The 16,964-nt window shown below is 50.2% G+C and overlaps 1 protein-coding gene across 1 annotated transcript in view; it reads right to left on the reverse strand.

Annotated features, from left to right (window-relative positions):
• Positions 1 to 16,964, reverse strand: part of RAB6B (RAB6B, member RAS oncogene family) — a 59,126-nt gene that overhangs the window by 21,444 nt on the left and 20,718 nt on the right. The window contains exon 2 of the mRNA XM_086674323.1: positions 9,741 to 9,799. Coding sequence (XP_086530449.1) covers positions 9,741 to 9,799 — 59 coding nt within the window. The remainder of the gene's footprint in view (positions 1 to 9,740; positions 9,800 to 16,964) is intronic.

Raw genomic sequence — 16,964 nt, forward strand, 5'->3', positions numbered from 1 at the left:
AACGTGAGATAGCTACAGGAAGGGCACCCCAAATTCTACAAATTAAAGCTTCCCAAATCTCTGACCGACCCAAGCAGGTGACCAGGAGGGAAGGGCAGGTTTCTGCCAAGCAGTCTACCTAAAACTGAAAACCAAAGCAAACCAAAACAACGAACCTGAAAAGAACTTTAATTTGCTGCCGACCACAGGGAACAGAACAGAGAATCTGGATCCAACCAATACTCTTCCAAAGGGACAAAGAGAATTCACAGTCTTAATCACAATGTGTGGGATAAACCTTAAATCGCTCAACATATGAAGTAAAAGCCATACTCTAGAAAAAAAAAAGGGAGACCAACCTTGAGGTGACCCAGACACTGAAAGTAGCAAGCAGTTTAATATGATATGATATATGATATGATATGATATGATATATGATATGATATAATATAGCATAATAATGCTCAAATATATAAAGAAAAATATGCTCATAATGAAGGCACAGATTTAAAAAATCTCAGCAGAGAAAGAGAAACTAGAAAGAAGAACCAAAATTAGAATGGAAATTTTTAAATCACTGACGGGCTTAACAAAAGATGAAACAGCAAATCTGAAAACACATCAACAGAAATTATCTGACAGGATAATATGGGGACACCAAGCAAAAAGAACAACTAGCCACCCAGGCAGGACACCCCCTCCCACAAAAGGCCCCAGAAACCTCAGGGACTCCCTGGTACCTGCCACAACCCACTCTCCCTCTTGAAGGCCAGCACGTGTCACAAAGGTGCGTGTGTGTGTGTGTGTGTGTGTGTGTGTGTGTGTGTGTGTGTGTTGATGGGAACATGTGTATGACTGTGTGGGGTGGACCCATGGACAAGTGAAGACATACACACGTGATGCAGCTACGTATTCATTTGCACGTACAAGTATGTGTATGTGGGTAGGAGTGGGTATACTATGCTTGTGTGGGTGAGTGTGGGGTAGGGAGATAAAGCCCAAATCCATGATATGCACATAGCTCTGGCCATGCCAGAAGGCTAAGACGCTGAGGTGACCAGGAGGGAAGGGCAGGTTTCTGCCAGCAAACGTAGGCTTCCTTCAATGTCTCCCGATGCTGACATGGTCAGTCCCAGAAGATTTGGCATGCCACTAGCAAAGTGCCCTACCATCATCAAATGGACCTGGATGGTCACGTGTTGTTTTCAGTGACCTCTGCCAGTGCTTTGGCAAGGTCTGAGTACTCTGATGGGTTCCAAAGAACAATGGATAGGGAGCTTCTCCTCTCTGAAATGGGGATAGTCATAGCTTACTTCAAAGACTGCAGATCACAGGAGTTAGACCACATGAAGGTACCCTGCATAAACAAAAATGAGGACTGACCAACTGACTGGGGGATTTTCAAGAGAAACTGTAGAAACCCACCCCATAGAAGACCGTCCAACATGTTTCTCAGACTGTTTATGTGAAATACATCCCCATGAAGCAATCTACAGGATAAAGGTAAACTGTGATCAAGTGTTTCTGAGAAAGGCTGCATGTTCTAGCTCCTAGTGGAGAGCCAGAAAACATACTGGCACAGTAAAGGCTCTGAGAAGTCCTGCACTAAAAAACATGAATAATTTCATGGAACCCAATGTTCCCAAGCTTCCTTGCTCTAGGAAACTTTGTGTTTATAATCCCTGTTAACATCCCTTATTAATAAACTAGTGTTCCCAGGGCTTCAGGAAAGGTTAACTGGGTTCTAAAGGAGACCACATCCCTCTTCTAGCTTGGCATGAAGTCTGAATCAAAGTACTCATTCTCTGTACTTCATTTCCTTTTACAAGTAAATTTATTCCTGCCTGTAACTACATCATAGGAATGTAAAGAGGATATCAAGACACATGAGCGGCAGACTTGACTTTGGGGGCCCTCTGGCCAGTCCATGATCCCCATGATACCCCCCCTGCTCCTAAGTTGTGCTGCACAAGCCTCCTGTACTGCCTGATGCCCCTCCCAGGAGGCCAGGCTGCACTCTACACTCTGCTATTTATTCCTTTAATAATGTGCTTACAAACAGCACTGCTTATGAAAAATGGCAGGCATTTCATTTTATGCAAACTCTGAGGAATCTTAACAAACACAGACTTCCCAGCCACATCCACATTCATCTTCTTCAGAAGGTGGTATTACACAGTGTCAACAGGGGCTCAGACACAAAGCACAGACTGACAGTACATTACACGCCTCCCTCTGCACAAAAGAGCCATTGGCCCATTGGATCCCCAAAGAAGATGTTTCCTGAGGCGCTTGTTGAAATTTTTTTTGCTATGTGCACTTATTATGAAATATAATTTTGCATCCATCCACATTCTGACAAGACACAGTAATAAAGTCTGCAGTGGAAATCTGCATGGTGATTTGCATAAATTGACTCAAGACTCATCTCGGGAAGAGAAATCACGAAAAGGAGTGTATGTGTGCCTTTTACTAGCCTTGGCCAGGCCTCGGCCCATGGCTGGGGAAGCATCCATAAGTGGCAGAAAGCAGCTGGGCATGACAAGCCCTTGACAATGAAGCTGCTGTTTGTGGTGCTCTGCACCAACCATCAGATGAGAGTAGAGGGTAGACTCATGCAAATTAGCATGCAAATGAGGTTGGCAAAACTTAAGGATTCAGGCTGGCAAGTGGGCGCTGTGGGGGAAGGAGGCGGTAGCCTCTGGAAAACATGCTGGGCAGGGTCTGTCCCTGCCAGCAGCTTGGCAATGAGCTCTGGGGGAGGGGATGCTGACTCGGGAGGCCACAGTGCAGGTACCTGGGTGCTTTTAGTACTTCAGCCTCAAAGTCTACACAGTCCTGGTGGCCACTTCCCTCCCAGTGGAGAGTGGCTTCGGCTTGCCACCACCCAGTTTAAATATCTATCCATTGCTTTTTTATCTCCTGTGGTCTGGAACATCAAGCAAACAGTATGTACCTTGCAAGTTTAAATAAGGGGTTAAATTTCATCAAAATCAGTCAATCCCTTCAAAAGCCATGCAGAGGCCCATAGATATGTGGCCTGATGCTCCCTGGGAGGCTTCCTGAAGGGCCTTGAAAGGATCCAAGTACGAAAGGCCTCTTCTTAACAGGGTGAAAGATGCCCCAAGTGGTGGACTTTTGAGGGTGTCTAAGAGCCATTGAGGGGAATCCTACAAAGTGAACAGGACAGACTACGGACATCTGGGGACAGAGAACCACATCATGAGTCCCTTTAAACTTATGAAACATAGCAGATGCTGCTGATGGACTCACCCACTACCCACTGACCACCTCTTACTCCCTTGTTTGCCTGAAAACTGTAAAAGTGAAATTCTGCTTTCCCAGCCTCTCCAGAGGCTAAGGATGATCATCGGATGACCCAATTCTAGCCACAGTCTGCTGGAGGGGAGGGGAGGGGATTCTAGGGAAGCTCTTGCTTTCTTTTTCTGCCTTGAATGCAGAAGTGATGTCTGGAGCAGCAACAGCCAGCCTGCCTGCAGATAAGAACCCACACACCAGAAGGAGGAACAGAGCGAGAGCAAGAGCCCAGGAGCCGACAGCATCACTGTGCAGCTGTGCCACCTGAAGTCCCACCGTGACTGCTTGCACCTGGAAAACCTCAACCCTTCTTCTGAAGCCACCACTTGTCAGCCTTCTGTACCAGAAGGTGACCACACTGCTAATTTGTACATGCTTCACAAAGGAGAGGGAGAAGAGGGCAGAGGAGAGGAGGGAGGGAATGAAAAGATGTTAGCACAAGGGCAAGTCTGCCCTCAGTCCAGAACCAGATAATTTCCAGAGGAAGCACCTGGATGAATGCTGGTGCCCCAGTGGGTCTCTGAGGGCAGGGGCGTCTTGCCAAGCTACCTGGCATTCAGGGGGATTTTACTACGGAAGACCGTCACCTCACAGGTTGGCCACAGAACTTGATGTCTGCAAAGATTGAACTCCACTCTATTAATGTAATAAAATCATTGTGTTGCTAGAGTTACATGAGGACTAAAGTTCAGTCTTCTGCTAGAAGCACAGAGTCATCTGGCGGAGCTGGCTAGCACTGCCCAGGTGCAAACGCAGGGGTGGTTGGGAGGCCCACAGTTTCCAGCCAGACACTTTGGTAGCACACTCTTGTTAGCTCCATTCCATCACTATCGACCGAGCTAGTGGCAGGTTGTTGTCTTCCAGGTTTTATCCTGGTCTGCTTCTCTCTATAGTATATCCTAATGCACATCTATGTCAACAGTATTTTTGGCCAATGATTTGCCATCATCTAGACTTTAAGACCGAGGTGAGCTATGGTCTAAATACAAATTAACCTCATTCTTACTGCTAAAATTTGAGGCAACTGGTCTAGGTGATATAGGGGTTAAGGCCTACCCAAATAATTTCCAGGTTAAAAGAAAATGCAACTGGGATGCTGGTCCAGGGTCTGTAATCTAAGTGACAGGCCTGAGATCTGAACCCAGGCCTCCTCTGCATGTACATCATTTTGAAAGAGAAAGAGAGCTGAGATAGAACGGAACATGCTGAATCCTTTCTCCTTGGTGTGTGACCTCACTCTGACCCCCTCTACCAGGGGCAGAAGAGCCTATCCCTGTCTCCCCCGGCTGCCACACGGAGACATTTGGCATCTTAGATTCTATGGAAAAGGGCCCCTCCTTCTGGTCCTCCACCTCCTTCCCACACTCCAACCCAGAAGACTCATTAGTTCTTAGAGCTTCAGGAATCCAGATTTTGTGCAACCAGTCGAGGGGCTACCCCATGTAACAGTTTCAAACACCTTCACTTGGCTGTTCCATCATTACTTCCCACTTGACTCTTCATTTTGTGTGTGTGTTGATGACACTGATAGTCTTCCAGGGTGTCTGGACAGAAACCCAGGGCCCACTCAGGCCTCTCCCTCCTCTGTACCCCACAGATCCACTCTGTTCACTCATCCTTTCCACTGCCCTATGGTGTCTCTGTCCTAGGCCCAGGCCCTTCACTCACCTCCCACACAGCCCTGCATAAATGCTCAGTGACACTCCTCCCTCCCCTGCCCCGCCCTTCCACACACAGCTGCATCCAGGTCTGTGTGCACCCCGCCTACAGCCGTCACCCCTGCCCCAACGCAGTGCTCCACCTGTGTCTCCTACAAACAGATGCCTTTGATCCCATCAGTACCCACAGAAGGAACCCTCAACAGCCCTGTGTTTCCTGCCCCACGAGACCAAGCCCCTCTGAGCATCCAGGGCTTTCCAGTGCCAACCCTCTGGGCCCACTTATCCACAAGGTATGGCAGGCTCAGAGCCTGGAGCCTGTGGTACTTTCAGGGGGCCATGAAAATATTTTCTAACTTTTAAATTTTAATGTCTTTTAAAATCAAGAGAAAAACAAACATAATAATAATAAATATATAATAGTGAATCTAGTCTGGATTACGTACAACAGTTGCAAAATATAATTTCATATATATACATTACATACATACACACATACATACATGTATATGATGAAGGAGCAGAGTACCCAAGAAGGCAAAAGGGGAAAGACCCATGAACATCAAAATGCAGCCTGCCAATAATCCATCCAAAGGCCCCACGCTTACCCTCCACTGCAACAGGCAGACCCCCCCCCCCCCCCCCCCCCCCACCACACACATGCAGTGCTGGACGTTACACTCTGGACTTCCACAGACGTCATCCTTCCTCTAAGTCACCATCCCTCCCTCCAGTGCAGCTACAGTTAAATCCTCCCGCCCTCTCCTCCAGGAAGCCTTTGGTGCCCACTGATAACTACCTCGTCTGATGGTTCTGAGGCCCAAGGCCAGAAGGACTGGTCTCCAGTGGGATCAGAGTGGGAGGTGCCGTAGTGGGTTGAAGAATGCCCCCGCCCCCGACCAAATTCATATCCACCTGGAACTTCAGAATGTGACCTTATTTGGAAATAGGGTCTTTGCAAGATGAAAACTCATCCTGCATTTAGGGTAGGTCCCTAAGTCTAATGACTGGGGTCCCTACAAGAAGAGGAGAGGACACACAGAGACCCCGAGAGGAGAAGGCCACATGAAGATGAAGGCAGAGACTGGGGCTATGCAGCCCCACGGTGAGGAGGTGAGAGGACGAGGAGGTGCAGCCCCAGGGTGAGGAGGTGAAGGGACGAGGAGGCGAGGAGCCCTGCCACCACCAAGAGCCAGGGGATGTAAGGAAGAATTTTCTCCCAGAGCCCTTAGAGGGAGCATGGCTCTGCCACATCTGGATCCTAGACTTCTGGCCTTTAGAATTGTGAGAGAATAAATTCTGTTGTTTAAAACTGCTTGTTTGTGATAATTTGCTATGGCAGCCCCAGGAAATGAATTCAGAGCCCAGAGGGAAGACGAAAGCCTCAGGGCAGAGCGGCCAGGAATGACAGTCTGGTCTGGTCACTGAGGGGGTAAGGGTTCCTCGGGGCAACCCCTTGGCCTGTGCTGGCACAGTGGACACAGCTGTTCTGTTCCTTCCCCCAGGGGCTCCATGGGATCCCGGGAGTGACCCAGGACAGGCAAACTGTCCAATATTTCAGAAATGGCCCTCCACTCCCGAAGCAGCTGAGTAAACTCCAGCAGGTCGGGGTCCTCTCCCGGGAGCAGCCCAGTAGGTCAGCGGTCTCCTAACTTGTGCTGTGGTGGGAGATCTAGGGACGGGCCACTGGCTCCGGCCTCGGCTAGACGTTCATCTCAATCACCTCAGAGAATTAAAAGAATGCTACTGCCTGAGCCAGCTTGTGAAACTCCAGGCCATCTCCCCAGTAGGTGATGCTAATGTACGGCCAAGACAGGGGGCCCATCAGGGTCCTCAAGGGACCTCACGCCAGCCCCTCAGGGCCTCAGGCTTGTTCAGCCCCAGACCAAGGGAGGGCTCACTGCCACCCAGGATGAGATTGAATCCCTCTGCCCTCCATGCCCCAGCTGAGGGCAGGGCCAGATTCTGCAGCCAGACTGTTTTCTCCTATTGTCCCTCCAACACAGATGAGGTACTTGACAAACATCTGTTGTCAGAATGAGTGAATGGGGGAAGGGAAGGGATGAGACACAGAGCCAGAGGCAGGCAAAAGGATGGGAGGGAGGGACGATTCTGTCCTGGGAACTGAGTGTCTCAGCTAATGGTGGGGGCGGATGGAGAGGATGTTTGGGGGGGTTGGCAGGGAGTGGTCAGGGACAACCAACATTCCCCAGAGCCCTTGAGGATCTTGTCTACTTCCCAAATGTCTCTGCCACCATGTTAAGAAAAACAAAATAAACAGTACCATTTCCCCCTCTCTTTCTCCAGAGAGTTCATTAAAATGGCCTGTGTATGCACAGAATTGGATCCCTGGCCTCCCAGCCTAATTACCATTTTAAAGAGCACTGGGAAAGACATTCTATCTCCTGCAATAACAAAGTCAAAAAAGCTCACCATCCGGAAGGTCTTGCTTCCCTTTGGGCTTTCTCCCCTGCTCACCAAGACATCTGGCCTCTGTGGCCTCTTGGCCCAATGGGGTCCGAAAACCAAGCCCTTTCCAAGCCAATTTGGTACCAGTAGGTACTTGACACCAGCTATGGCCAGGCCTTGTGCAGGCCTACAAATGCAGCGGCGGATCTGAGGGATCCTGGCTCCTCAGACTCAGAGCCCGTCCAAGGAGCCAGAGCACATAGGCGGTGAGCTAAAGGAGTCCTGAGGACAACGTGCTAGGGTGGAGGGGGCCGTGGTACAGAACACAGGGAAGGCCCCACCTGCAGAGCAAACATGTGCTCTGAGTCTCAATGAGTCAGAAGAATTTTTCATAGCAGAGAAGAGGAGAGGGAAGGTCATTCCAGCAGAGGTGACACCATGAGCCCAAGTGTGGAGGCATGACTGTCGCCTAGGTGGGGAGCAGCTAGCAGAGAGGCCTGCTGGACCACAGGATGCAGGGCTAGCAATAAGCAATACAAGAGGACCCTGGAGACGAAGGAGGAGATTCCAAGAAACTCAAAGGACATGAGACTTTGATCCATGCCCATGAGAATCACTCTTCACTGCACAGGCCCTGGGGCCGTATCTGCTGCCACCTACTGCCAAGAACAGTAGCCAGCCCAAAGTCCCATTGTTTTCAATGGGACACCAATAAGAGGCATTATAAATAACTCAGTATTTTTCAAAAATCAATCAAGATAGTATCTGTGAGATCATTCATATCACTCACACACACACACACACACACACACACACACACGAATACCAAGTCAGACTTCAGAACTGAAGTCTGTTAGAACTGTAATCTCAAACAAAGACTAACGTGGTAGAACTCCCTTATGGGGAGGAGGTCTCTGGCAAGCCTGCAGTAGTACAAAGCCCTGGCCTGGAAAGCACACAGCGAAGATAAAGTGTGGCCAAGATATTCCATAGCCCGTGCTCAGGGTTGTGCAGAGTACTCAGGGCCCCTCTCCCAGGGCCTCATCTTCTCACCCTTCAATCAACTCTTCCCAAGGCCACTGGTTATCTGGTATTTCACACACAGGAGAGAAAAAGACAGGGAATTAGAGGAGGCAGAGAGAGGGGCTGTATTTGAGGCAAAGATGATGATTGGTCCTGAGGGAGGAAGACAGACTACAGAGCAGACACGGAACTGTAATCCACAGTTAGCTATACTCTGCATCCTCTGTAAATCCAGGGAAGGGGGGCCTCTTAGCATAGCACTCCCCAGTTTGTTCTATAAGTGCTTGTCCTCTGAGGACTCAGGAACAAAAGGATTCTGTGATCAAATATGTGCGGAAGATCCTGTACACTATATTCCTGTTAGCAAATCAAAACCATACACTGATGTAGTAAAAGCCCTGAGAAGCCCTGCAGTAGAAAAGTTGACTGAATTCTGTTTACCAGTGCTCCTTAACTTTGTACAAGCACTGACCTTCCCTCCCTACCTTTTCTTCTCAAGTAACACCAGCTAATAATCTCTTGGAACTAGTATCTTACAGAACCCACTGGTTTAGAAGAATATTTGTCTCTTTGTCAAGGAAGAAAGTATCTTTTTTTTTCCTTAAAAATATTTGAAATGATTGAAGTTGGTGCCTTTTGTGAAAAGCTACAGTTGCAAGGGAAATTCGTTTCATTTGCACAAACCTCCTGACTCACCAATAATGCCAGGACAATGAAATGTTACTTACCCCCCAGGAGCTCAGTCTTTGGGCCACCTGTGGCCATCTCTAGGCCACCAGTTGACTTCAGCCCACCCTCTAGAGACAGGAGCCAAGAGGTCACTCTGTCTGTCTCTTGTCCTCATACAGCAGTACAAGCCCATCACACCAGCCTCTCCAAGAAGGAATTGCCTCAGCAACCATGTGTGTGCACGTGCATGTGCATAAGTGTCCAGCAAACATCACCATGCTCGAGAAACAAGTTATCCTACTGCTTTCAGTTTCATCTCCCTCATTTTACATCTTGCCTACCCATCCTCCTCTACATGATGACCCTTCAAGTAAACACACACTATAATGGTTTAGACCTGCCCACCGGGAGCAAGAGAACAGAGACTGAAATGTGTCCTCTCTGTTTTTAGAAAATGTTTCCTTTACCAAGGTTTGGATTTTCAGAAGGGCTCAGGGTCTTTACTGGGCTGGGGCTTGTGCACAAGTAGGAAGCTCCGCGAAGGCAAAACGGATGCCCAGGGGACCCAGGACCATGCTGCTCTTGGCCAGCATTAGCAAGCCCTGGAGATAGGCCAGCATAGTCTCTAGGTTGCTGTCATGGCTGCAGACATGGTGGGGGAGGCAGGGGAACCCAGGACCTCACCTGGTACGTGTTGTCGAAGCTGTCGTACATGAACCGTGTGATCAGAGACGTCTTGCCGACTGCAAAACAACAAGAAGAAAGGGGTTCAGCTGTGGCATGCAAACTAGAATCCTCCAAACACATATCATGTGAAAAAAACAAATAAGGAAACAAAAAAGCCTAGAGGAAGGATGAAATTCAGAAACAGAAGCAGGAGCCAGACCCTCAGAGATGGACCCTAAGGTGAGGTGGCCAAGTCTACACTGGGTAGGTTATAGGGGAATACTTGCCAGCACCAAGCAAGAGGCCTCCCCAGTCTGGAGAATTCTCACCACCCGCATCCAGGTCTTCCCTGACCCCCAAGAGCGCAAGTGAGGCAAGAAGCATATAGAAGAATCAGAGCAAGTATGTGCATAAGACAAGATGCTCCTCTTGCATGGACCCATGGTCACCTGGAAATACTGACTTGCCATCGGCCACAGGCTGGGAGGGAGGCATACTCTTTTTTCCCTATTCACTCAGCCTGGGACTAGTAAGGAGGTGGCTTTCCAAGGAACCAGGGTGCAGGGGAAGTAAATGGACTATCCTCCAGTGTCTCTCAAGGGCAGGACTATTTTTTTGTAGTGTGTGCCTGACAGTCTATCTCCTCACAGAATGTTTAGCATCATTGGATCTTACCAGGTAAATGCTGACGGGACCGCCTTCCATATTTGCAAATGCCCTCTAAGGGGCAGTAAACCCCAAACAAGAGCCACCTACCAGTATGGCTGAGAGAACCCAGGCCATCTCTTGGGAATTCCACAAATGCTAATTTCCCAAACTGTGTGGGGTTTGGCTTCTGACCTAACCCTGTGCAGGTCCCCTGGGGCCTGGCAGTGGCACAAATGCCTATCGCAGGCAGCATTTCTAATTATCTGGGAGGGGAGAAAGGGTGACGAAGGAACAACTGTTGGGTCAGGACCAGCATGGAGTGCTTGCCTACACTGTCCCATCAAGTCTCCGCCATGGGCCTGGGAATCTCCAAGGGGGACCGGCCCAGCTGAGCTTGGCTCAGAGGCCCTCCTGCTCTGGACTGCTAGACACAGGCAACCCTGATAGGGAAAGCAAAAGAGCCAGCACGTGAAGGTTGCCCTCTCCCTGACTCTTGCCTCTCCCTGACTCTTGGACGGGATGTCCACAAGGCTGGGCCTGCTGGGGTGGCTGGTCACTGCCCAGATGGAGCAAGGCAGCCCTACTTGGCTCCTCTGAGAAGGGTCCTTCTCTGGTTTTGAAGCCTTAGTCATACACCACAGAAGAGATGAGCAACCACCTTCCAAACAGCCAACATTTGTAAGGGAAAGGCCACCATCTTCTAGCCAGGAAGGACATCTGACACACTGTTTGGGGCAAACTGGGATGGCCCCATCTTTGACTCAGAACTGATTAGCTGAATTCCAATCCTAGCTGGGCTGCTGTTTGGCCCTGTCATTTTGAGGTGGTCACCATTCCTCTGGACCTCAGTTCTGCATTTTAAAATGGGTATAATAAACTCAAAGACTTCAAGGGGCAGTGGTAAGAATTAAATAAAAGTGCCAGCCAGGCATACAGGAGATGCTTAAAAGTAGAAGCAGACAGCAGGCAACTGAGATATTGAGACGATTTCCAGAATATCAGATTAAAAAAATACTACCACGGCTACTGGATTGACCTTGCCCATCGTGTCTCTTCATTTGGCCATTTCTGATTTGGATCCTTTGTAACAGAATTATAAGTAGAACACACTGAGTTCTGTGAGTTGTTGTGGTAAATTATGGAACCTGAGGAGGGTCATGAGGGCCCCTCAAATTTGCAGCCTGTTGATCAGAAGTGTGGTGTCCTGGGGGAGTCCACTCGTGGTGGCATCTCAAGTGTGGGGCAGTCTCGTTGGGGGCATGCCCTTAAACCAGGGGTCTGATGCCAGCTCTGCCTGGTAGTGCCAGGTCCTGTATGAGCTGGCATCAGAATAGCCACATATCTATTCTGAACCTCTCTGGGGTGAGCAGTAACACACCCACAATCTCTTCTAATCTTACTTGACAACTGTTAGGTATTAATATGTTAAGTGCTTTCCAATTGCATTAAATCTCCCCTTAACTTTCACATGTAGGTGAGAAGTGGAGGCTTCCCCCATGGAAAGCCCTGGCTGCAAAATACTAAGGGGACCACAGAGTGAAACCCTGAGCCAGCAAGAGGCAGATGAAATCAAAGAGGAGGAAGAGAACGCAGCATCCTCCTTTTCCAAGAGACGGTGGAAAGTTACTGCCTCCCCTGGAAGACGGGGATCTGGGGCTCGCTTGCTAGTGACTTCCCTAGGTAGTGACACATCCCATCTCACACCTGGGGGGGAGGGGAGGGGCAAGCATCAGAGAGCAGGGTGGAGAGAAGGCAGGAAGATACAGTTCTCTCCCTGCAAGGGGTGTTTCCCCGGGGCAGCTGAGCACACAGGAAAGAGGCTGTGGAATGGCAAAAAGCAACTAGCGCCGCAGGAGGTCCTCAGAGGGGCTGAGAACCTAGAAATCCCTGCAAGGGCTTCGAATGCCAAGCCACCCCATCCCCAGACAATAGCCACTGGCAGTGGATTAGAACTGGCTCGCAGGGTGACTTCCAGGTGGAGGAAAGCCCCAAGACAACAAATTGTTTATTGGGGCTGTGCAGGAGGAACGTTTAGGTGTGGGGTCCTGCCGGTCTTTCTGAGTGTTCCCACAACAACCATGATAGCACGTGCCTCCTGTATCTACTGTGTTCCAGGCACATGCCAGGAGCTGTGCCAGGTGCAGATTTATCTGATAACAGTGAGTGAACAAGAGAGACCAGACCCCTACCCACCTCAAGTTTTCAGGAGGTTCTGTGCTTGCGGCAACCCTGCACGAAGCCCTTAACACGGTTTGGGGGGGGGGGCCTCAACTCTGAAACAGGTGCTCACATCATCCTCATTTTATACAAGGGGAAATGAATTGACAGCCATTTGCTGTCAGGGTCAGATCGAGTGGGACCAGGCTGAGGTAGTCTGACCAGGGAATGAGCTCCTATCCCTGACCCTCCTCAGCATCTTGGGGTCACAATGGGTCTCAGGATTTTGCCAGGTCATTGCTGCCACCACTATGGATGTCATGGAACTCTGGAAATGGCCCCACCAAGCCCTTTTCCTTGGGACCAGACAGAGGTGGGGGGGGGGGGGAGCTTTTCTGCACTGAGGCCGTGTTTGACCCAATCTGGAAGGTCAGAAACTGGGAAGTAAGGGGGACGAGGAGGGGATCAGAATGTGAGGGTGAGCGGGCATGAACACCTAGGCCCAGCAACCCAACTGAAGCCTGGACTGAATGAGGGGTTCATTACTGATTTGCTGCAAAGGGGAATAATTTCTTACTATTCCTCTAGGTCTGCCTTTCTCATTTCTCAGAGCAGAAGCTCCCCCACCCTTCCCTGCCTCAGAGCTTCCCCAAGACCACCCATACTCTGTCCACGGGTGCCAGGATAATGTGGCTCAGATCCTCCACAACTGCCCTGGGTGAAAGGTATGGGAACCTGCGAATGGACAGCTTGCACCACCCACCTCCTTGGCCATCCTGTTCTCTCAGTCTCCCCATGAAGGATGGCAAGACAGCTGCAGCCATCACCTGACAGGGCACTACCACTGGGCCAAAGCCGGGGGCGGCCTGAGAGGGGCAGCAGCATTGTGCATCCGACCAGCTCCTGCTCTCCACCGGCCCCTGCGGCCTCTGGGAACTGCCCTTGCCTCGCAGCTCTGTTCTCAAGGTCACACTGCCCCATATGCCTTCTGACTGCAGCTCTTGGACACCACTGCAGCAGCGGAGCTTTTTCTGAGGACAAAGATTCAGCTCCACTGGCAGGATTATATTAAATAAGCAGGTGTATTGTTACTGAGCTCTTCTCTCTGCTCAGGGCTCAGCAACATCTTCTGGTAGTTTAGTCCCATGTGATTAAGCAGGGAGATGCATTTTCAATCTTTCAACCAAATGAAGGTGAGGAAATTCATTACTGAGCATTTGCCAGAGGCTTTAGAAAGAAGGAAACCCTATTACTGGGCTTCTACCTGGTGCCAGACAAGAAATGGGTGCTTAACTTGGGTTCGCTCATTTTATCCTCATTCCAATCCAACGAGTGAGCTATTGTCACCAAGGTAATAGAGCTGGCAAGCACTAGAGCTGGCATACAGACCCAGATCTGACACCACAGTCATGTCTCATGTGCAACACTGCACATGAGACACTGCAGGAGATCACAAAAGGCAGGGAGGGGCCCAGGTGGCTGGGCAGTCGGGGAGACCACAAGGAGGAGGCAGGGCATTCATTCAGCTGTGGAAGGGTGAGGGTGAGAGAGAGTGGGTGTTCCAGGTGGAGGGAACAGTGTGAACAAAGGCACAGAGGCAGAGACAGAAAGCTCATGACAAGGGGCTGGAGGCAATAAGCCAGGTTACCAGGGGGAGTGGAGGTGTGTCCAGGAGCCATGGGGTAGATACATTCAGAGCCTCTACATCTGAGCTTTGTCACAGAGAAAATGGAGCCCAAATAGTGTGTGAGGAGAGGGGTAAGTGTTCAAGGAAGTTCAAGAACCCACTGCCTGTTCAAGGAAGTTCCATGTGGCCAGTGGGTTGATTTAAACCAAAATCCATCTCTGGGGCCAGCTACGGAGGGAGGGAGTGAAGGGAAGGCAGAGACAGGCAAGGCCAGAAGGGCAGGGAACACACCAAGGAGCATGGATTCTCTCCCAAGGGTGGTGGCCATTCCTGAAGGGTCTTAAGTAGACAGGTGGGGGGAGCAAGTGTGACACTTCCTAACTTCCATGATGGCCCACCACATATTCCCCATCCCACATGCCCTTTTTACCATGTACCACTGATGCTCTGTGTAGGGGCGAAGCCGGGTGAGCCTGTGACTATGGCAGAAATGTCCGTGTGACTCTCAAGGCTAGGTTAGGAAAGGTGGCACAGCTTCTGTCTGGAGCGCTTCCCGTCCCTCACACTCTGAAAGCTGTCTCTTCGGAGACACCAGCCACCATGCTGTGTGGAAACCCACGGCAGCCCACATGAGGGAGGACCACACAGACACCCACCTGACAACAGCAGACCTGTGGGTGAGTGAGCCTTCCAATGACTCCAGCCCTCACCCTTGGAGCCAGCCACTGATGCCCAGGGAAACAGAAACACAGTTTCCCTGCCAGGATCTTCCCAAACCATAGTTTCCTGAGCAAAGTAAACATTCACATTTCATATACCACTAAGTCTTGGGGTGGTTTGTTATACCAAGTATGTTATACCCCATACTTGGGGTGGTATGTTATACCTTGTTATACCAAGGTGGCAGTAGGCCACCTTGGCAGGCTACCCACCTCTTTGAAGGCAAGAGATCTATGCTTTAGGAAGAAAACTTATGCTGCTTTGGGCAGAACGGCTCACAGGGGCCAGACCGGGGGCAGCAGTCCAGTGACGGACAGCAGATCTCAGTTAAAACAGAGGCAGTGACATTGGAGAGAAACAGAGCTGGGGGTGGCAGGACCTAATGACTGGTCAGATGCAGAGGAGAGCCCCGGATACCTCCCTGCCACCTGGCTTTGTGACCAACAGATGATGGAGCCATTCCTTAACCCTAAGCAAACTGGATGAGGAGCAAACACCAAGTAAGTAAAATCACCTGGATTCAGGTCATCCATAAAAGTGGTCTTTAAAACTGTCAGACCAAAGCACAGATATCAGCACTAAATTCAGAAAGGAAACCATTAAAAAAGAACTAATACTAATTTTTCAATCCCATGATTATCTAAGCTTATTTTTCATTATTGCAATGATCATTAAACAGTGATTTTCTTACCTGAGTGTGACTGCTGGCCCAGGAGTTTTGCAAGCCTATCTAGATGAGCTCAGTCCCATACACCCTGGAAATTCCACCAGTGCAGTGTAGACTGGATGCTGGCCCTTCACAATTAGCTACCAGCACCCACCTGCACCTCACTCCACCAGCCAGCGTCCCATGGGCTGCAGTCCCCATCTCAGTGGCCGATCCAAATAAATAGCTTTTTGTACATTTGGGTGGCTTCTAGACAGCTGCAGAGGCCTCTCTATGCAGTCAACAAACACCCACTGGGGGCTTACTCTATGCCAGGCCCGTGCTGGGCACAGAATTCACAGCGAGAAAACAGATGAACCCCTGCTTTTCCCAGCAGCTTTGCTCCAGTGGTGGGGCCATTCAGGTGCAGATACCTAAAGTACGAAGTAACCTGGGAGGGGCTACTGAGAGCCGAGGAAAAGGCAAGGCTGCTCTGCTGGAGAACTGCAATGGTCTCCTAAAGGAGGTGGCCATTTGGGCTGGGTCTTGATTGATGGGGACGAGGCATCAGGGGGAACAGAGTCCCCAGGGGAGGGACTGGATGGAGCTAGAGTCGTGAGCATAGAGCTGCCACGTGAAGCCAAAGTCTCCCAGGGCTCTGGGGTCAGTGCCTATGAGAGCTCCTGGGTTTGGCTTGTGCCCAGGCTGAATGATAGTTGAGTGGGCCATAAGCCCCCAGACTCTTGGTCTAACACTGTCTTCCTCCGTGAAGGACCCCTCTCCTCCCGGTCATGTCCATGGTAGATGTGGGTGTGGTGGAGAGATTCCGTGAGGGCCAGAAATGGGGCAGAACATGAGGCAGAGCAAAAGAAATTAGCTGGAGAATTTGGAAGGTCTGGAAAGACCTGGCAGAGCATGAACCACCCCCACGGTAGCCTTCTCGCGAATTAAGCCAGAACTTTGGCCCATAATCTTTTCTAGGCCACACATTCACATTTACCACCCACACCAGCTACAGGACACTGCTGGAGAGACAGTGGGGTTCTGCCTGATCTTCCCTGGGTTCACAGAGCTAGGCCCAGAGTGGGAGGCAGGAAAGACCTGGAAGAAGCCCCTGCCATTTCTAGGCCACCCTGGCAGACCCATCTCTTTGATACCTGTGTTTTTAGGACAGCAGTCCCCACGCCAAGGAAAGGGCTTCTGCATCCTTGGCTCACTGCCAGGCCCAGGTCAGAGACTGTCTGCAGCTGTCTGTCAGAAGTGGTCCTCGGGATTGAAAAGGCAAATCTGCATCCCCAAGGCTGAGGCCAATAATAACCTGTTCCTAGGGTGGGCCCAGCTGACTCAGATATTCTGTCAGCTGAGTTTCCAGAACACAAGTGGGGAAAGCTGTATGAATGCTGGGAAGGGCCTGACTGCTAAAGGGTGCAGTCCTTGCCCTGCA

Source organism: Puma concolor, chromosome C2 (assembly GCF_028749965.1).
Source record: "Puma concolor isolate L17-30 chromosome C2, mPumCon1.1.hap2, whole genome shotgun sequence".
Lineage (NCBI taxonomy): Eukaryota > Metazoa > Chordata > Mammalia > Carnivora > Felidae > Puma > Puma concolor.